At 33.1% G+C, this 20669-nt stretch overlaps 1 protein-coding gene across 10 annotated transcripts in view; it reads right to left on the bottom strand.

The window, feature by feature from the left end:
* The window catches only part of DIAPH2 (diaphanous related formin 2), a 916386-nt gene that overhangs the window by 672787 nt on the left and 222930 nt on the right, over nt 1-20669 (bottom strand). For all 10 annotated transcript variants that reach the window (XM_032257749.1, XM_032257747.1, XM_032257748.1 and 7 more), the window contains 4 exons: nt 18022-18096; nt 17871-17940; nt 13923-14059; nt 11946-12054 (listed from right to left, as the gene is read on the bottom strand). In XM_032257749.1, the coding sequence (XP_032113640.1) occupies nt 11946-12054; nt 13923-14059; nt 17871-17940; nt 18022-18096 (391 nt within the window). The remainder of the gene's footprint in view (nt 1-11945; nt 12055-13922; nt 14060-17870; nt 17941-18021; nt 18097-20669) is intronic.

Raw genomic sequence — 20669 nt, 5'->3', positions numbered from 1 at the left:
AAAACAGAGTATACAAGGATACTAAGTATATATAGAAGCAGATACAAATAAATTAATAGTTAGCATGGCAAAAATATATTACCAAAGACAATATTTCAAAAATATTTTGACTTGACTTTACAGATTTATTATGATAGTTATTTTTTTCAAAATAGGGAGAAGAGATTAAAAGGTATGCTTTACTTTTGAATCTCTATCTTACATATTTAAGTTGCTTTTTGGGAGGTTAGCCCATCTGCCTCACATTTACGTTCAAAAATCAAGAGTTATATGCTTTAAAGGGGCTGATTAAGGTTATTTCTAACATGACCAGATACCTGAATGATACAACAATATAGTCTAATTTCTATGAATGTTGAAGTTTAAAGATAAAACACTTAGACAACTGGCTAAATATTTGCCATAATTTGGCATTACCTTTAAAGACATACCAGATAAGTTATTATGAAGCTTATGCTTTAATGGATTACTTAACCTTCCTATTTACAATAGAAAATGATGTAAATCTTTATATAGTTTTGATACTGGGCTATAAATTTGCATACTGTACATGTCCACAGCTATATTATAATTGTTTTTGCTTGAATGACTCTTGTTATGTTACAACTATGACATGACCAAACAAGCCAAAGTACATGTCCAATCCAAAATTAATAGAGAGAAAAGCTGCCATCTGTTAGGACTGTTTTTGCCAGAAGAAATTCTAGCTTAATGGCTTGTATTAATACCCTACAAGTAAAGAGAACATTTCTGTAAGAAACAAGTTAATAAGTCCTGCAATTGTATCTTTATACAAATAAAAGTATTTAGATCAGGAGACAATAAAGATAATAAAAGTCAATAAAATTAATGAATGTGTCAATATAACTTTAATAATGTGTTTCAATGACATTAAATACTCACTTTATATATAATTTATGCATATATAGTTTAATATGAAAACAAAGAAGTTCCATCCATTGACTATAGTATATAATAATCGGGAGATAATGTAAAGTCAATTTTAAAAAGGTAAAGGCACTGGCTTAACAATATACCACTTATTGTATATCATATTCTAATAGATATTTAATTAATTACAAACAACATAAGATGAACAGACAGGCTATCATGTCATTTTCCAACATAAGCTGATGAAGTTATAGCATTTTATAGAAGTATGCATATTGTAATATGAATGTGGAAAACAAAAAGGTCATCTAAATTTTTGCTATTCCTTTATGCCATTACACAAATGCTGCCCTTTTCAGGGAATAAGAACAATATCTCAAATCCAAAACTGAAATAATTGTCACTATTTACAAATACAAAATTAAATTTAAATAAAAGGGCAGAATATATTATTACTTAATTATAAACATAACAAACCCATTGTGTGTATCCTGAATTCATAGCTAAATACAATATCACAAAGCATTATCATCATCATTATTATTATTAGTTACCAGACAATGTATTAAGTTCTTTACATAATTCACTATCTAATCTCATCTTCATAAAAACCACACAAGGTTAGTATTACCGTTATCCTTACTTTACAGATGATGAAGCTGAGGCTCAAAGCAGGTAGAATAACTTATATAAGGCCACACGGCAAGGAGGAAACTCATGATTATAAACAATATCACTTTACTACAAATATAATTTCCAGCACATTACAAAGGTCTCATAAACTCCAGGCATAGATTCTCGCAACAAAAGATTTTGAGGATGGGTAAGATGATAAAATTTAACTGGTGCAACATGCATAATATAGTGGGGGTATGTAGCTTTAAAACTATAGGTTAGGCTGGGTGCAGTGGCTCATGCCTGTAATCCCAGCACTTTGGGAGGCTGAGGTGGGTGGATCAAGAGGTCAGGAGATTGAGACCATCCTGGTTAATCACTTGAACCCGGGAAGCGGAGGTTGCAGTGAGCTGAGATCACACCACTGCACTCCAGCCTGGCGACAGAGCGAGACTCCGTCTCCAAAAAAACCCAAAGAAACAAAAAAAACTATAGGTTAATTAGAAAAAGATACAATAATATAAACCATATGTTGTCTAGAATACATAGCGGTTACCATAACATATAATGTAATGCAAAAAAAAAAAGCAAAAGTAGAAAATAGTTCTTGGAGTGGGTTAAATCCCACTTCATGGACATCCTGAGCAGTAAAGTATAAACGGCATCTCATCATCCAAAATAAGGGTCTGCCACTCGTCTTCTTTACTTCCTGCTACCCCACTCCATACTCAGCATGTATATGCATGTGAACACATGTACACACACACACTAGAGTACTGTGCTATTCAATATGGTAGCCATTTATAACAGTTTAAGTTTAATTACAATTAAATAAAATTAAAAATTCAGTTGCTTAGTTTCACTAGCCATTGCTTAAGTGCTCAATAGCCACATGTGGCTAGTAGCTACCATATTGGATAGCAAGGATATAGAACATAGGAGAAAGTTTGACTGAATAGCACTACACTGGAGATTTTAAACAAAAAAAGACATCTGGCCTAATCTCTGAAACCTTAGCTTCAAAGAACTACAAAGCTCATTGCTGAAAACTAAAAATTTCAAAATTCATATGCTCAACTTCCACGTATTTAAATTTTTAAGCGATAAATGTACTCTATTGTCCTCTTACAATGCAAAATCAATCTGCTTTCCAAAAAAAAATATTTATCTCCAGAGAAAGAAACTATGAGATTTTAAAGCTAGACAGAACATAAAATACTGTGGTCCAATATGTTACTTCAAAGTAAAGAAAGAAAAAACCTGGAAAGATTGGATGATTTGCCCAATATCACATAACTAATAAGCCCCAATGATGCAACTAGAACTCGGTTCTCCTGACCTTTAGCCTTGGATTCATTCTACCACACTATATTGTACAAATCTGGTCTTGCTTAATATGATTTCTCCTTATACTAAAAAGAAAACAAATGCCTTTGAATTGACTATCACAAAGTCCATTATCCAGAGTTGCTCTGTTGCTTAGTGTTTTTATAATGGCTATGTTTCAAAATGGTCTGCCATATCTATTGTTACAAATATAGCTTCCAAGAGAATTAAATTTTTAAAGTCACAGTGAATTTCCTCCATTAGTAATACATATGCTAGGGCCACAATTCTGATGTTTAATTAGTAAATACATTCGATTTCTGTATTTGCATTTTCATTCAGTGGTATCAGAAGATTTCAACATGAGATACATATATAGCCTATCGAATGAATACATAAGCATATATAGTTAAAAACCACCAGTTGTGTGCATGTGATAAAGTATCCAATCATTTATGCCATGTATAATTATATACGACAATGAATCATTATCAGTTTTCTACCACATTAGGATCCTGCCATTACTATAATAGTATATTATATTTCTAGAATAATCATCTACATTCTTTAGTCACCAAATGTTGTTGTCTTCATTCTGAGGTGGTATGGTACAGAGAGTAAAATATTATAAAACAGATGATAAACTTTCAAAAGGCAAAGCTCATCTGTATATGCCTAGGGTTTATTTCTAACACTTAACTGTCCCAAATAAAATAATTAAAATATAGCAAGTGAATACGATTTAAATATTTCAAATTTTATTGGCATAAGACATAGCATTACAAAAAGAAATTTAAGGCTGTTTGTTTGTTTGTTTGTTTTTAACCTAAGTGACAGACAAAGGGAAATACTTAAACATAAATATCTTCATAAAATTACTGGGAAAATGCTAGAACCTTTTATTGATTTTAACTTATGGGCTTTGAAAACTACACAAACATCTATCTATCTATTTAATCACAATTCATAGAGCTATGGGGTACAATAATTGCCAACTTTAGGGCATTCTCAGACAGATTATCCATATTGCCATTATCTGTGACAAATTGTACTTTTAAAATTTTATTGACACTGTTACACAGTTGACCTTATTAAGTACTCTGTTGACATTAACAAGGTCTTTCTTTATCCTAGCCCAGCAGGAGTTAGGAACAAGATGATTTAAGTCAAAGTGTAAGTGTGAGAGAAGAAAGATATGAATGTACTGAGCAAGTTAACTGAGAAAGGGAGTACTTTCCAAGCCAATGGAAGTCACTTTCAAAGGTATGAATGAAAAGGAATAAAACAGCATAAAACCTATAAGAAACAAAGCGGAGTATGACTGGACTAAAAACATATGTAGAACTGTAGTGGAATATGAGGTGAAACAGAAAGCAACAGCCAGATGAAGTATTTTGTGTTGGCTAAGACTAGACTGTAACTCTGGAGACTATGGGAAGTCCTTGTTGGACTTAAGCATTCTGAAATACATTTCAGAAAGACAACATTGTGGAAGATAATTTAAAGGGAACCATAATGAAGAATAGAACATAAGGAAAGGATAACGTAGTGAGATGTGACAATGCCCTGAAATTTAAAAAATGGCAATGAAGATGGAGAGAGAACGATACCATGTCAAGGAAAGGAAATACAACATTAGGGATACAGAATTGGTAGGATCTGGTGACTAATGGAATGGAAAAATGGAGTAAGAGTAGATTCCAAGATGACTAGTATGTTTCTGCTATATATTAATTGTTGGGGAATACTAAGGTCAACCAGGATTGGAAATACAAGAGAAATGCAGGTCAAAGCTGGAAAGAGGATTAGAGTAGGGAGAAGAATTTTTTAAAAAAGGAAAATAAGTATATTTAAGGACAATATTGAATTTGAACTCCAGTCAGGAGTCAGCTGAATATATGGGATGTGAGTTGGGAGGAAGAGATCAGATAAAGACATCACATATGAGTGTTAGTTAACTGAAGTTGTGAGGATGGATGTGATTGCCCAAGGATCATTCAATATGAGAAAAGCAAAGTACCAAAGGACTGAGGATCAAGCTCTAGGAATCTGCAAATTTAAGGGCCAAGCATAGAAATAAGAGTGTTTACATGAAACATGGAGGTAAAAGAAAAACAAGGAGAGCTTATGATATGGTTTGGATTTGTATCCCCACCCAAATCTCATGTCAAACTGTAATCCCCAGTGTGGAGTAAGGGCCTGATGGGAGGTGACTGGATCATAGGGGCGGTCCTCCCCCTTGCTGTTCTTGTGATAGTGGGTGAGTTCTCATAACATCTGGTTGTTTACAAGTATGCAGCACCTTCCCCTTCTCTCTCTTCCTCCTGTTCCAGACATGCAGGGTATGCCTGCTTCCCCTTCGCCTCCCGCCAAAACAGTACATTTCCTGAGGCCTCCCCAGCCATGCTTCCTGTACAGCCTGTGGAACTTTAAGTCAATTAAAGCTCTTTTCTTTATAAATTACGTAGCATTGGGTAGCGTTTTTTGTTTTGTTTTGTTTTGTTTGACGAAGTCCCACTCTGTTGCCCAGACTGGAGTGTAGTGGTGCAATCTCGGCTCACTGCAACTTCCGCCTCCTGGGTTCAAGTGATTCTCCTGCCTCAGCTTCCTGAGTAGCTGGGATTACCACCAGGTCCAGCTAATTTTTTTTTTTTTTTTTTTTTTTTTTTTTTTTGTATTTTTAGTAGAAACGGGTTTCACCTTGTTGATTTCAAACTCCTAACCTCGTGATTCGCTCACCTTGGCCTCCCAAAGGGCTGGGATTACGGGCATGAGCCAGGGCACCTGGCTAGGTAGCTCTTTATAGCAGTGTGAAAATGGACTAATACAGTTTAGTATCATGGAAGTCAAGGGAGGAGGGAGTTTTGATGAAGGAGTGATCAATAGTGCCAAATAGTGCTGAGGAAGCTAATATAATGACTTCAAAAGTGGCCTGTTGCTTTTTATATCATGGAGGTCACCAGCAACCCTCTATTACTGAAAATGATAGGTTTGACAATTATTCAGTGTTGACACAGATTTAAAATAAAGGCATTCTTCTTTAATTCAGAACTTAGTTTTATGTCAATACCAAAAATGACTACATTGTACAAATATCTCTAAACAACCTCCCATTATAGTAATCTATTTTCTAAATGACACTAATGTAAAACTGTCAATAAATAGAACACGTTTCCTAAGTATTATCATGCACCCATTCAACATTTAATATATAAAACGTTAATTTCTACATATTTTTCCATATTCATAAGCCTCAACGCCTTGTTTTCTTATAAATGCAAATTTATAAGCTAAATGCTTAGTCCAAAGCTACTCCCTCATATGTGATGGTCTGAGTACACTAATAGCTAATTTACAAGTATGCTTACAGTAAAATCTCAACACTCAAGAACCACTGTGCAAAGAATCAAGCCACATAGAATAGGTCCATATATCTGTTTATCTATTTAAGCATCAACATATTCTTTCACATGGGACATTCTCTGAAATGAATTATATAATTCCCACATTCTCATGCACTATATACTAGACATAATTTCACAATTTCCTTTTGAGTTAGGGTCATCACCAAATATGTGAGTTAGTGAGCTATGGTGTAACTCAGTATCTCGGGAGGTACTGAAGTATGCAGGCCCACTAGCCTCTGTGCTAAGTGAGGTCTATTGTTATTGTTTGCGTTCCAGTTTTAGTCTATCCACTCCTCTCCTGCTGCCAGCCTGTCAGTGTCACTTCTTGATGATTCCGGTGTACTACTCCGGAAGAAACCCTCTCCCAACCTTCCAACCTGCACTTCTAGTCTGCTGTGGATGGAAAATAGATAATTGGGTTCGTTAAGGTAACATAAGAAATGAGAATAAATAGGCTCTGATTAAAGGCCAACTAGTTGTTCTCACCATGAGGCTTACTTGACAGATTTGGTGACATCTGTAGGCTTCTGAGATTGTTTTATTCTATTTTTGTCTTATTGCTTTTTTAGTTCTCAGTTATATTCCAAAGGACAAATCTATTAAATAGGTGAGGACTAGATAAATGAAGCTATCACACATCAGGAAAGGGCATATTTACAGCTCTGTTTCTGTGTACCATTTTAATTACAAAATGTGCAAAGTTCATTATTATTTTCATCACGTTAGAAAACAGTTTTTAAATGTATTAAATTACGCTGGTATACTTCTTTGTATATACTGAAATACTGTACAAACATGGCACCTTTCAAACTAATAGCGGCCTGCGAAGACTGGCGCTGTTTTGATAGGGTATCATTGTATGTTAACCATACTACTTTCCCTTTTTATAAACCATTCTTAATGCTCAGTATACCCTAGGTTTTCCTACCTGGCTATCTATAAAGCAGTTTCAGCTACATGCTGGGATTACCTATTTTTTATGAAGTGACTGCCAGGTGGGCCTCTGTTTTACCTCCTGCAAGCCCTTTTCAACTCTCATCCTACCATAGTACTGCTTTTCGATCAGCAAAGATAATTTATAAAAAATGCTTACTTGTCCTTCAAGGCCTACTTAAAATATCACCTCATTACTGAAGCCTTCGCAGACTTATGCAAGACATAGAACACACAGATATAGGTGGGGAATGGTAGGTATTTCAGGCAAACTGTTCTACATGATAAAATGTTTGAGGGCATTTAAAAGTCTATAGCATATCTGGGAAACACCAAGTGTAGTATGGGGCAAACATATGGTACATTTGGGAGAAAAACAGGCTCAAAGGCCAGAATATTTAGTTAAGGCCACAGTGAAAAAGTTAGCAATGGGTCACGAGCATAGTTTTTTTTTTTTTTTTTTTTGGAGACGGAGTTTCATTCTTATTGCCCAGGCTGGAGTACAATGGTATGATCTCTGCTCACTGCAACCTCTACCTCCCAGGTTCAAGCGATTCTCCTGCCTCAGCCTACCGAGTAGCTGGGATTACAGGCATGCACCACCACACCCAGCTAATTTTGTATTTTCACTAGAGACAAGGCTTCTCCATGTTGGTCAGGCTGATCTCGAACTCCCGACTTCAGGTGATCTGTCCACCTCAGACTCCCAAAGTGCTGTGATTACAAGCGTGAGCCACCGTGCACAGCCCATGATATTTTTAATGATGATAATATATTAGAATTTGATCTACTTTTAAGGATAACTGACAACAGTGTAGGACACTTGTCTGGAGAGAAAGAACACGTCAGTATGGGGTACTCATCAGGAAATTGTTGAAATAATATTGATGGGAGAAGATAAAGGCAGTGGAAGTAGAATGGGTTAGATTCACAGTCAGTACTGTATTTTGTAGTAAGACCTGATGACTGACTGAATGCAGGGGACAAAAAAAGAATGAAGTGTTGAGAAAAATTAAAAATTGGGTAGAAGATGATACCTCTATAACCAAAAACAGGAAACACAGGAAGAAAAGGAGACTTAGGGAAAATCAGGGTAACGGAAAGAGAGAATCAGCTAAGTTTTACTATAAAAGGAGACACAGCTTAGAAGGTAAAGCAAGTAATCTATAGCCAGACTCCCTGGTGCGTTATCTGTGCTTTGACTTCTATTCATACTGTGGCCCTAGGAAAGTTATTTAACCTCTATGAGCCTCAGTTTAATTATCTATAAAATGGGGATAATACTTCTATCTCTTTCATACAATTGCTGTGAGGTTTAAATGAGATAACATATGTAAAGTATTTAAACATTTTCTGGCATACGGGTTATAAGTGCTATTTTTGATTTCTTAATTTTATAATCTCAGTCACTGAGCTGGATGTATAAATCTGGAAAATCACTACCACAGGTGAATTGTAAAACTAGAGAAGTAATTGAGAACATTCACGGACAAAAATTATTTTTTAAAAGTATGTGTCTGAGTGTATATGCATGTACATGTAGTTATATGTATGTGCATACAAATGTATGTACATAAAATGATACTAAAAGGGGACCAAGGATAGAACATAGGGAACAAAATACCCAGGATGTAAGAGGAGGAGAAACACATTAGAAAGACAGGAAAAAAAAAAAAAAAAACAAAAAAAAACACCATAAAGGTACTCAGAGAACAAAGGAGGGAATGGTGCCTAGAAAGCCAAGAGAATTAAAATTTTCAAGGAGGAAGGTGATCAATAGCGCCAAGTGATCAGGATTGGAAAGAGGCCATTGGATTTTGAAATTAGAGGCTCACTGTAAATCTTTTTGAGAACTGTAAGAAAGTTGAGCTGTAAAAGGTAATTTAGAAAACAAGTATGGATTATTCTTTAGAGGCATGAACTTTAAAATGAAAAGGGGAGACAAGAGGCTAGTTAGAAGAGTAAGTCAGATCAAAAGAAGCTGCTGGTGTATAATCTGTGCTTTACAGAAGAGGCCGGAGAATGCTACTAAGCTGAAGGTAAGTCAATGAAAAGAGAGTGTATGAAGATATGCAATATATCTTCTACCTATTTCTTGAACTCCTGAAGATAATGAAAATCCTATCACAGGTACAAAACTTCACTTTAAAGGTAAGCTAGGAAAAAAATCTGTGAGAAGTTAATAACCTTTTATTTAAAACCCCCAAAAGGGGGAAAATGTATATAGTTGTTATTTAAAAAAATAATTAGTCCTGTATTTTAACAAAATTACTTCCTGAGACTGTAATAACATTTTGGGAAGTCTCAGGATACTACAGAAATAGAAAAGTAGTTCTGCTGAAATGCAACACTAATTGTATTTTTTAAACAACGGATTTAAACTTTTGGTTTTTTGTTTTTGTATTCTGAGTATATTTGTGAACTTTTACAGGATATCTTTTCATTCACATTAAATAGTCTAAATAAACAAACTCATTTCACAATTCTTGTGAGAGTACTAGACTCTGTATATAACAAATTACTAATTTTTGTAGCTCAAAAATGTGAAATTTTAAATTGTGTTTTGCATATGTTTGCATCTATAATCAGTATTCAACAGTTTTTTGAACACTTAACAAGATGTCTATGATTCTTCCATATGTTACTTGTTAACAACTTGTTATTTTATCGTTCCATTTTGTCCAGCTTCCTGAAGGCTAGCAAATATCTTTCCCATCTTATTGTTTGGAGTGAACTACTCATTGGCAGAGGTGTCCCTTGAAAGTATAGGCAATGCAGTATTTAAATTCTGGCATCACAAAGACCTGGGTTCAAATTACAGCTCTATTCCTTAACAGCTGTGTGATTTTTGAGTGCCTTCCAGCAATTCAATTCCCTGATCAGTAAACCAGAGGTAATAATATATAACTCACAGAGTTGTGGCTACAAATTTATTTAAGGAAGATTTTTTAAATATATCAATGTATTTGGCCCAAGTATGGCAAACTGAGTATAAAATGTAATGAAAAGTTTGAATATAAATAAAATAGTTCATTCCTACTCAACAAACTTTCGAAGAGAAGTACAAACTTATGCATATATCGGAAAAACCAATGAAATTTAGTTAGGTAAGTCCAACCACAGGAACACAAACAAAACTTTCAAGGTCGTCAAAAAAAGGCAGTTTTCCATCTTTCAGTAGAGGCATGAAATTTTATCAAAATTAAATTTTATAAGAAAAAATGTATTATAAAAAAACACTGCTAAAAAAAATCCTAATTTCCAAAATATGTAACATGATCCCAGCACTTTTGGAAGCTGAGGCAGGCAGATTACCTGAGGTCAGGAGTTCGAGACCAGCCTGGCTAACATGGCAAAACCCCGTCTCTACTGCAAATGCAAAAATTAACCAGGCATGGTGGTGTGCACCTGTAATCCCAGCTACTTGGCAGGCTGAGGCAAGGAGAATTGCTTTGAGAGGTGGAGGTTGCAGTGGGTGGAGATCGCACCACTGCACTCTAGCCTGAGCAACTGAGCAAGGCTCCATCTCAAAAATTAATTAAATAAATAAGTAATATATTTGACAGAAAAGTACACCATAAAAGTTGATCCAAAATGCTCAGTATCATTGGAGTAGAAGTGATGATTAATAAAGATCCTTAAATATTTGGAGAGGAATTACAATTTTGTTACATTACAGATTCTCTTTAGACAAGCCAATTCATCTATCTTATGCCATTTCAAATTCTGGCAAACAAAGACACAAATACTACATAATATATAAAAGAGGAGAAAATTAATTGTGTTTGTTTCACATCAAGCAAGAAATTTAATACTTAAACATTCAATACTAATAACTTGATAACATTAAATGTAGAAACTACCTGCTCTTTGTTGAATGACAATATGAAAATTAAAAACAAAATTTCAGAGACTTTTCCATGGTACATTAAATGGTATACATTATCTAAAAGAGAGATCAGCAGAGACCAAAAACCTGGAATCAAATTCCAACTGTACCACTTAAAAATTGTGTCACATTAGACCAGTTATTTAATCTCATTCAGCTTATTCGTCCCATAAGCAAAACAAAGATGATACTATAGTGATAACTACATATCTAGGTTGTTTTGAGAATTAAATCAAATAATATATGAAATTAAAATGTTTAGTGCAGGATCTCATACCATAAATACAGGCAATAAACATGCACTCTCATCCCTCAAGAACAGAGTTATCATTCATAAAACGGATCATTTCCAGAAACCATGTAAGAAAAGACAGTGAGTTTTGTCATTTTCTAAAGAAGGCATTTAGTAATTTGTGTCTATATAGGGCTATCAAACGGACACTAACCTAAGAATTGCAATTTAATCCCTTCTATTCTGGTGAGTAAGACCTTTGAATGTTGTCTGAAGAGCACAAAGAGAGACGTGTTTAATTGTCTTAAATTTCTACAAGTCCACAGACTTCATTAACACATGTTAGGATAATGGCATTGGCTGAACTGCTTGCCCTTTTGTCTGATTATTGCTAAGGGTTCAATTTCCCTGGTCTATTATATTAATTACTAAATTCCTGTCCAAATATCAATTAGTCATAACCCACCACATTTATAATTCCAAACTATTTGTCGGAATTAAAAAAAAAATGTAATTCTCACAAACAAGCAACAGAGAAATTTTAGTTTTACATTCCATACTATTTAAATGTCAGCTAAAATGGAGTTGATGTCATACAAAATGAGTACTCTAAATATAACTGTAGAAGCAATTTAAGACAAAACTAACTCACCTGTAATTGCAAGGCTTCCTGATTTTCTAAACCTTCCACAATTGGTGAAAATCGTTCCCTGTTATTTCTTTCTGCTGCCGTTGTTATAGCCCCTAAAAGTTTATCTAGACTGTAGAGAAAAAAGAAGAAACAGAAATAAGAAATACTTCTTATACACACATTGTAAGCCTGGGTCCTTTCAGTATTCCCTGTTTTCTTTCTGCTATTTGATGTTTATATATACTATAAGAATTTTTAAAAGTTATCATTTACTTTTTTAATTGACGAAAAGTGTATGTTTTCAAATATGTATACATAGTGGAATGGCTAAATCTAGCTAATTAACACATATTGCCTCACATAGTTACATTTTTTGTGGTATGAACACTTAAAATCTATACTCTTAGGAAATTTCAAGTATATAACATACTGTTATTAACTATAGTCACTATGGCGTAAAACAGATTTCTTGAACTGATTCCTCTGGTCTAACTGAAAGACCATTACAATATAAGAACTGTGTTCCTGTCCACCTATTTCTTTAAGTCCAATACTCATAGATGTAAATAATTTTAGAGCATCAAAAGGAAAATTCAATTTAAAAAATTCTAAAGAAAGTAACTTTACTGGGTGACATTTTAAAAAGAATACTTAAGTGATAAATATTAAAATTTAAATTTTCAGGTTTTGATATTTAATGTGTTAACTTTAATATCACTTAAACATAATATGGCACCTATAATTGTTAACAGTTTATTGGAACATAAGCAGATTGTAATTTTATAATAAAGTTCTAGACAGAGTGATTATTTTTTAAATAATTTTTTAAATCAACATTTTTTGAAAATGAAAAAAGAAAAAAGACTCTAAAAAGGAAAGCCCAGGTAATTAAAGAAGAATGTATAATTATCTAGCATAAGAAACTTATTAACCTGACCAAAAATATTGTTAAGTATTGCTACACAATGCCTAAAACAAATTAACCTCCATATAGTATACTACTCTTATCAAATTATATCTGAAATTATAGTTAAATCATAATAGTTATACTGGACTAGACTGTATTTAATGAATACTGAAAATCTAAGTGATTAAAACTATTTCTTACACACGTATAAACTGAGATTTTAAAAAATAAAATCTAAGGATCCTTGCTTTTGCATATGTTATATCATTCTCGGTTTGTTATCATTGAGGTGAGACTTAGTATTTTTGATTAGTGTTTGTCTTTTGGGTTCTGAGGACAGTAGCTAACACTAAGCAACATCTCATTTTATTCTAACAGTTATAGGAAAGTCAACATATCGCATAGTTCAGGTCCTTAGCAGATATTTGATTCTTTATCACAATGGTTTCTTACGAACTAGACTTACTAATGTCATCAAATCTGAAAATTTACATCTGATTCAATATTATTTCCATAAGAAGATATGATCAAATGCATGTTCAGCAAAAACTTGCTGCATTTGGTAGCACACATACACTTTGAATAATTATCAACAACCTATTTTTGCTTTCTTTTTAACAGGTTGGTTTATTTCACTCTACAAATAATTACCTCATCTTTTCATTTACCATGGCATATAAAGTAAAATACTATTATAAGATAATAATCCAAAACAAAGGCATCTATTCAAATTGTGTGATATGCAGTACAGTGCTTGTCTATGTATGTGTGTGTATGTGCCAAAATAACTCTCTGATTTTTGTCCACTTTGTAATGATTGCTGTACCTCCAGCAAAACAAAATTCTACTCAATCACTATGAATCAAATTTCCAAGAACTTCCCACTAAGATTCTATCTATTTAAACTTAGCTTTCATAAGATCAACAAAAAAGCCAAAATATAAACAGACAAGATAAAACTGTCAATCAAAAATTATCTAAAATATTGTTTACATGAAAGTTATCCAAAGAAGTAGGACAAAAGTAGGGTTTATTAATTTCTCAAATGTCATTTTCCATGCAGCAAATATAAATAATATAGCAATACTTACATGTTCTCTTCTCCAACAATGCAAATAGCAGAAAGTATTTTTACTATTTCAGTCATCATGTTGGGTTGTTTGGGGTCAATTGCTCTTGCCAATAGTAAAAGACTTCTTTCATCTCCTAGAATCCTTTGTAATCCAAACTGAAAAAAAAAAAGAAGAAGAAACTTCATTCAAAATGTCTAAGGAATATATCTTTAATTTAAAAAAGCAACATACAATGATCTTTCAAAAATCCATACCCCCACAATAAGGTTCTGCCTAATTATATGAATATTCTTCAAATGCAGATATCTTTGTTTTTTTATTTAAAATGACTGCATCTTGGAGTTGTTGCTCCTTGATCAGATATGATCTCCATTAGCCTGCCCTAAAAATTCCATAAATTTGGAGAAATATGGGAACAATCAGTATTTCTTCAACAAAGAATAACATGTAAAGCACATACTGATATGATTTTCTAAAGTAATTCTACTTATGTCAGTGGGTCTCCCTGGAGATGTCTGGAATTCATGGCTAAATTGTCCAATATGTTTGTATGAAAAATTAAGGTGAAGAAAAAGAGAAAAATGTTTTTTTTTTAAAGGCTCTTTTGAATACTATATGCCAGTATAAGTCTCAGTATGGGTATTCCCGTGCCTTCTCTCTCTTATCCTCCCTGACTCAGACAGCTGTGCTGCACTACAAAAGCTGTGAACCTAAAGAAATGGCACCTGTGTTTTCTTAAATGTCACAAGTCAACTAAAGAGAGAAAACATCATTTTCCTTTATTTTCTAAGTATGAATACCTGTGTGTATACATGAATAAATAAGTAAAGAAATTCTAATGAAAGTCTAAAACTTAAGTTTTTATTACATTAAGACAACGTATTCTTTGATCTTTGTCCCACAAAGTAATTTTCAGATTTCTTATAAAATATTTTTGCTTCATTTTACAGTCTAATAGTGAAATTGGATATTTCATCGAAGCAGAATTTCCATTTCAGCTAAACTTTAGTTAATTACCAGCCATATGAATAGTTCCATTATCACTAATTTAACTTCTAAAAGAACTCAGAGTGGAAGATGGGGAACACAGCTAAAGCTCTTAAATGTGATTTTATCACAGGTCATAATAAATAAGAAAATATACGGAGATAAGACCAAAAAAAATCAAATGGAAGAAACATGTCTGGAAAGAAGCAACAAAAACAAAAATAGATAAGTACGCATAAAGGTGGCCAGTAGGTGATTAAAAGTAATGAATATTAGTGAAAAACACATTTGTAAAACTGATAGATGATTACCATGCAATTACCAAACTTAATAGCTTTATGAGTGATTGAGACTGAGAGTGAAATCATTTAGCTTTTAAAAATTTTACCTAATGTTTAAAAATAGATTTTAATATGTAGAAACACATCAAAAATAAAAAAAGACATGAAAAATATATCTGGAAAATCATTAATCCAAACATCAGAGCAGTATTATAGTACTGGAAGTTAAAAACAATGGGTTTTTATGATCCTATTTTTTAAATGCATTGGATAAGAGAAAGGAGCTGTTGAGGTAGGTAATCTAAACTCCATGGGGTCAAAAAATTTGATGTGTAAGTCATTTCGGATAAAAGCTTAATTCCTTGATCTGGACAATGTATTCCAACATGAAGTGAAAAGATCACTGTCTATTTTCTATTCTGAATGCATATTTTATGCCTATTGTTTCACATGTCAATAATTTAAAATATTATTAATTCATGCTCGGAGTACCTATGTGCAAGACATTAACATGGCCTAACTAAAAATATCAATTTTGAATAATATAAGTCAAATCGTCATGCTTTTTGAAACTGTCAAACTCTTAAGAAAGTGTTGACAAATCAAAGTATGTCCTGCGAAAACAAAGGCTCTATAAGAATCTTTCTATTACAATTCTCTTTAGTGACTGTCCTGATTAAAATTACTTAGCATCCTGAAAAGCTGTGATAATTGACAACGTAAGTCAATAAAAACGTAGAACAATGGGTCCTATAGCTAAATTTACAGATGAGGGGACTGATACTCAGAGAGGTCAAGTAGTTTTCCAAAGGCCATGCAACTTATTAGGGGCAAAGCATAAACTGTATCTCCTGAGTTCTGGTGCTGTGTTCTCTTTCCATCAAGTCACTGTTTCCTTCGATTGAAGAAAGAGATCCATCTTGAGCTGTGAAGCAGCAATGCTCATTAATTCCTTATTAGGCATCAGATTCTGTTTAACTTTGTAGCCAAACACTAAGAGCCCAGGATTTGAGAAAATCTGTACTAGTTGTGATGGGAATGTTTCTGTAAGAAGCTTCCAGAAACAGTACAACTAGCATATTGTATTCAGGAGTCTCATGTCCACCAGCAAACATTCATTACATATGCTGATATATTAATACTCTTTGCTGGTACATGTATGTATAACATATATATATTTCCATATGCTTGATACTCTATAGATTAAGATACAGTCTTATTGCATTGGTTAATAGGTATATTTTACATTTGGCAAACTTCTAGTTATTGATATAATTATTTCTATTTTGAGATTATTAAAATACTATATAAAAGGAACTAGGTAATAAAGTGAATTAGGCAATAGTATTTCATCTATAGGTATGTAGATGTCACTTCTAAGACAGTAAAAAAAATAGTTTATAGAAAAAAATACTGTAACTTCATAACCTGAGTGAAGTCTATTTTTCGAAGAAAAACCATCGTCTAAAATTCATAGGGTCCATTATAATGCAACTAGTATTATACATATACATCAAAAGCTCTGCTATTTTTCAGAGATGTCGTATATGTATGTAAACTTGCTGACATTAATAAAACATAAAAGAGAAATCTCAACCTTACAATGTTCTTAGTAAGCAAGTCAACCCATCCTTAGAATTTTCTTTTTCAATGGAATAAAAATTTTCTGTATGGAAACAGTATTCAAGAAAAGACTTTTAAATTTTCCTACTACCATTAAAGAAACAATATTATTACCTGAATTGGGAGCAAGACTAATTCATTTGCATGATTTCAAAAACCCACTAATCAATATTTTGTGAAGCAAAGTATACGTTTCATTTAAGTACTATTTAAATATTATGAGGATTTGCATCATAAAGATCCTTTTGTAAACTGAACAAGCACTCACTATTTTGTTCTTTTTTTTTCATGTTTTCTGAATATTGAATATACTATAAAATCAAAAAGACCTGTGTTCACATGAAAGAAATTCTTGGAGGAAAACACAGAATGGGAATCAGACACAGCATTTCTAAATTATAGACAAGAGTCAAATACACTTTTTCCAATCATTGTTTTTGTTTCATTGACTAGCTCACCCTCCTGAGGAAATTAGTAGCATTGTCAATGGAGAGTAGTGTTTTATCTATCTTCCCTATGTGAAAGCAATATATTTGAACAGAAGAAACATTGGAATAGGGATCCATTTTTTTTTTAACAGATTTAGATCTATAGAAGTCATATCACAGTTGAAATCCTTTGGAGGCTGTGAGGGCTTCTTTGGTTAAACTGAAATATCACCACAGAATTAAAAAAAAAAATTGAGGAAACTAACAATAGCTCACATTTTGGAAAATTAAACATCAAATTTATCTTTTATATATGGTTTCAAATGTGTATTTAACCTCGCTGTAAAACTTTATAAACATTTATTATGTATACACCTGTAATACTAGTCTACAGTTAATTAATACAGCAGAAACATAAGTAAAAAATAGGTACAGGGTAGGGAGGAGGATTAGGGAAGAGTTAATGCATGTCTGGCTTATTACCTAGGTGATAAGTTTCACCTACGTAACAAACCTGCACATCCTGTACATGTACCTCAGAACTTAAAAACATAATTAAAAAATAAAATATTTTGTTCATTTCATACTTTCGTACTGTTGGACAAGTTCTCACCTTTTGTGATGGGGCAGAAATAACTACAACTTACCTTATTATTCATAAATGCTTTGAGGCATTGAATAAGTTTATACTGATTCTTCTTGTCAATATTTTCTTGCCTAAATAAAGAAAAATATATATCTTATGTTGTGCTGAAACATCTCCCCTTTGGTGATTTTATTTTTAATGTTTATTCTTACTGTTTTTTGTCCAGAAGCTTTTCCAGCTCATCCAATAAGAGTCCAAGACCTTCATGGCCGAAGTTGTTAACCCAGCTAAGAAGTAAACAAAAAATTAGATGTATAAATAAGTTTGTAAATATAAAACATTAAATATCCAAAATACAAATTTAGTTTTCAAATCTGGTAATTCTGTCTCAATATTGCTTGTTATTATTTTTTCAATTCCCATTGCTTCAAGTGTCAACTCTATGGGATGACTCAGTGATCTTTACCTCAATCCTAGACTTGTCCGCATTTTAGAGTGCCCATTACACAGCACTGCCTTGGTTGTTTCACCAGCATGACATATTTAAGCATGAATTTACAAGCTGAATTAATCTTCCTCTTGTCTCCATACCCCTAAGTCAACTTATCTTCTACTCTTTGATACTCTATTAATAACATTACTACCCTTTAAATTCTTCAGACTTGAAATACTGGCATAGTTATTTGATGCCCCATTTCTTTCACCTTTGCATTTATCCTATTTATTCATTCAACAAATATTTGTTGAGTGTCTACAAAGTTCCAAGCATGTTCTAGGTGAGAGAGATACAGAACAGGCAACAACACTAAGCAAATAGCCTCATGGACTTTAGAGATAGGGAGACAGTGAACAGGTAAGTATATAATAAATGTAATAATTGCTTTGATGCAATGAAGAAAAATAAACCTTGGAAAATACAATGAAAGGAGTAGCAAGTTGCTATTTTTCAATGTGTGATCAGGAAAGAGTCTTTGATAAGGTTAGGTATTTCAGCAGAACCCTTGAGAAAGTGAGGACTTTCCAGGTAGAAGGATTAAGAGCAAATTGGGTCATGAGGCATTAGCTAGTGTGTTTAGAATGTTTCAGGAACTGTGAGGAGACCCATGTGGCAGAAGCTGAGCAAGCAGGTTTAGGAGACTGGCTGGAGATAAAGTCCCCTGTGCGGTAGAAGGCTGAAATATTGATAATGTACAGCTTGGTTTGACTTTCTGGCATCCAGTCACAAATATTCTACTTCTAGAATGGCTCCCTCAAATGCCCCCTTTCTTCCTTTCTAATGCCTGTGCTAACATTCTAGTTTAGCCCTAGTTATCTTTTCTTTAATAAGCCTGGAGACTCCCAACTGGTGATTCCTCAACTTCATTCTTTTCTTTTACTCATTCTATAAAACTACAGACTAAGTTACCCTTAACCAAAGTTTCCTGTCCAAAAATTTCCCCTTGACTACCTAATACATTTAAAATCCTTTGGCTCAACATTTTGATGTAGCTTCAATCTACCTTTCCAGCCTCAGGCCTTAAAGCACATGTGCCAATAAATCAGACAAATTATTATTGCTGGAGCCCACCTTGGACGTCCTCATGTTAACTCGTTTATTCTTTCTTCCCAGAAGGTAACCTCAGCTCCATCTCTCCAAACCATTTACAGCTAAAATTGGCTTTTTTAAGTCATTATTGTTTTCCCCGTAATTCCTCCAATCAAATGAATTACTTTTCCTTAGAATCTCCATGTAACATTTATCTTTTACTGTCTGACATTATCATAATGATTCTTGCCATATGTCTTATCTACCCTTTGGCATATAAATTCTCTAAAGATAGTTGGATCATTTCATTAATATTTCTATCTTTCATAGTGTTTAACTAGGAAGCTTCTATATAGCCACTAAGTATTTACATTAAATAGAGTCAACACTAAATAAATATTTGCTAATTTAAATTTAATTAAATTTACTGGCTTGTATGGTTAAGAGAATAACCAATCTGATACTTCCCAAGAACATCATAAACATAAATCAATATATAGACTTCTGTGAAATAATTAAAATCTATGCTTTATATATTTAAAACATTCCATTCCAGTCTTTAAATTATCCATTTCATAGAGACGTAAGGTAAATCTTATCAACAAAGCAGAGACCTAAATTTTTAAGGGAGTATCAGAGACATCACATCACTGAAAGAAATATATTTTTAAAATAGCTCATATTCAGAACAAATCGCCATCCACGATATACATAGAAGCTCATTTTAAACAAATTCTGCTTTAATTTCCATAATGGAAACAAGAAAAAAATCAATATGGCATTGTAATGATAATTGCCAACAAGCTACTATTCAATTGAGGCATGTAATCATCTAGTGCAATGAGCCATTTTCTCTAAAGGCTCTATAATCAGTGAGGTGGTGGTAGAGGGATAAAGGGACCCCAGCTCTAAGTATAATATACTCCATTTAATTTATCAGAGAGAAAAATCAGCAGATATCATTACAGCACACTGTACCCTACAATAACCTTTACATAACAGAAATTCTGAACAATTTTATATATAGTCCTCAATATCTGCTTTGGCATTTGGGAAAATGAAATAATCCATGATTTCTTTAAATTTACCACAAATTATTTTTAAAATTCTATATTTTACTCATATTCTCTATTCCCACCCATTGCTATTAAAATTATTAGGGTTATTTCTTTCTTGGTCTAGGGAAGCATGATTCACGAGAACATGATTCACATTTGTTCAATTGAAATCAGTCGCCTACACATCCCTATTTCAAACGGTACAGTTCATAGTACTTTGGTTTTATTCAGGGAAAATTACTATTTATCTTAAAAAACAAGATATAATCACACGATG

This window comes from Sapajus apella, unplaced genomic scaffold, assembly GCF_009761245.1.
Source record: "Sapajus apella isolate SASKATOON/1434 unplaced genomic scaffold, GSC_monkey_1.0 scaffold98, whole genome shotgun sequence".
Classification (NCBI taxonomy): domain Eukaryota; kingdom Metazoa; phylum Chordata; class Mammalia; order Primates; family Cebidae; genus Sapajus; species Sapajus apella.
Note: the sequence above shows the minus strand (reverse complement) of the source record. Positions and strands in the feature narration are given on the sequence as shown.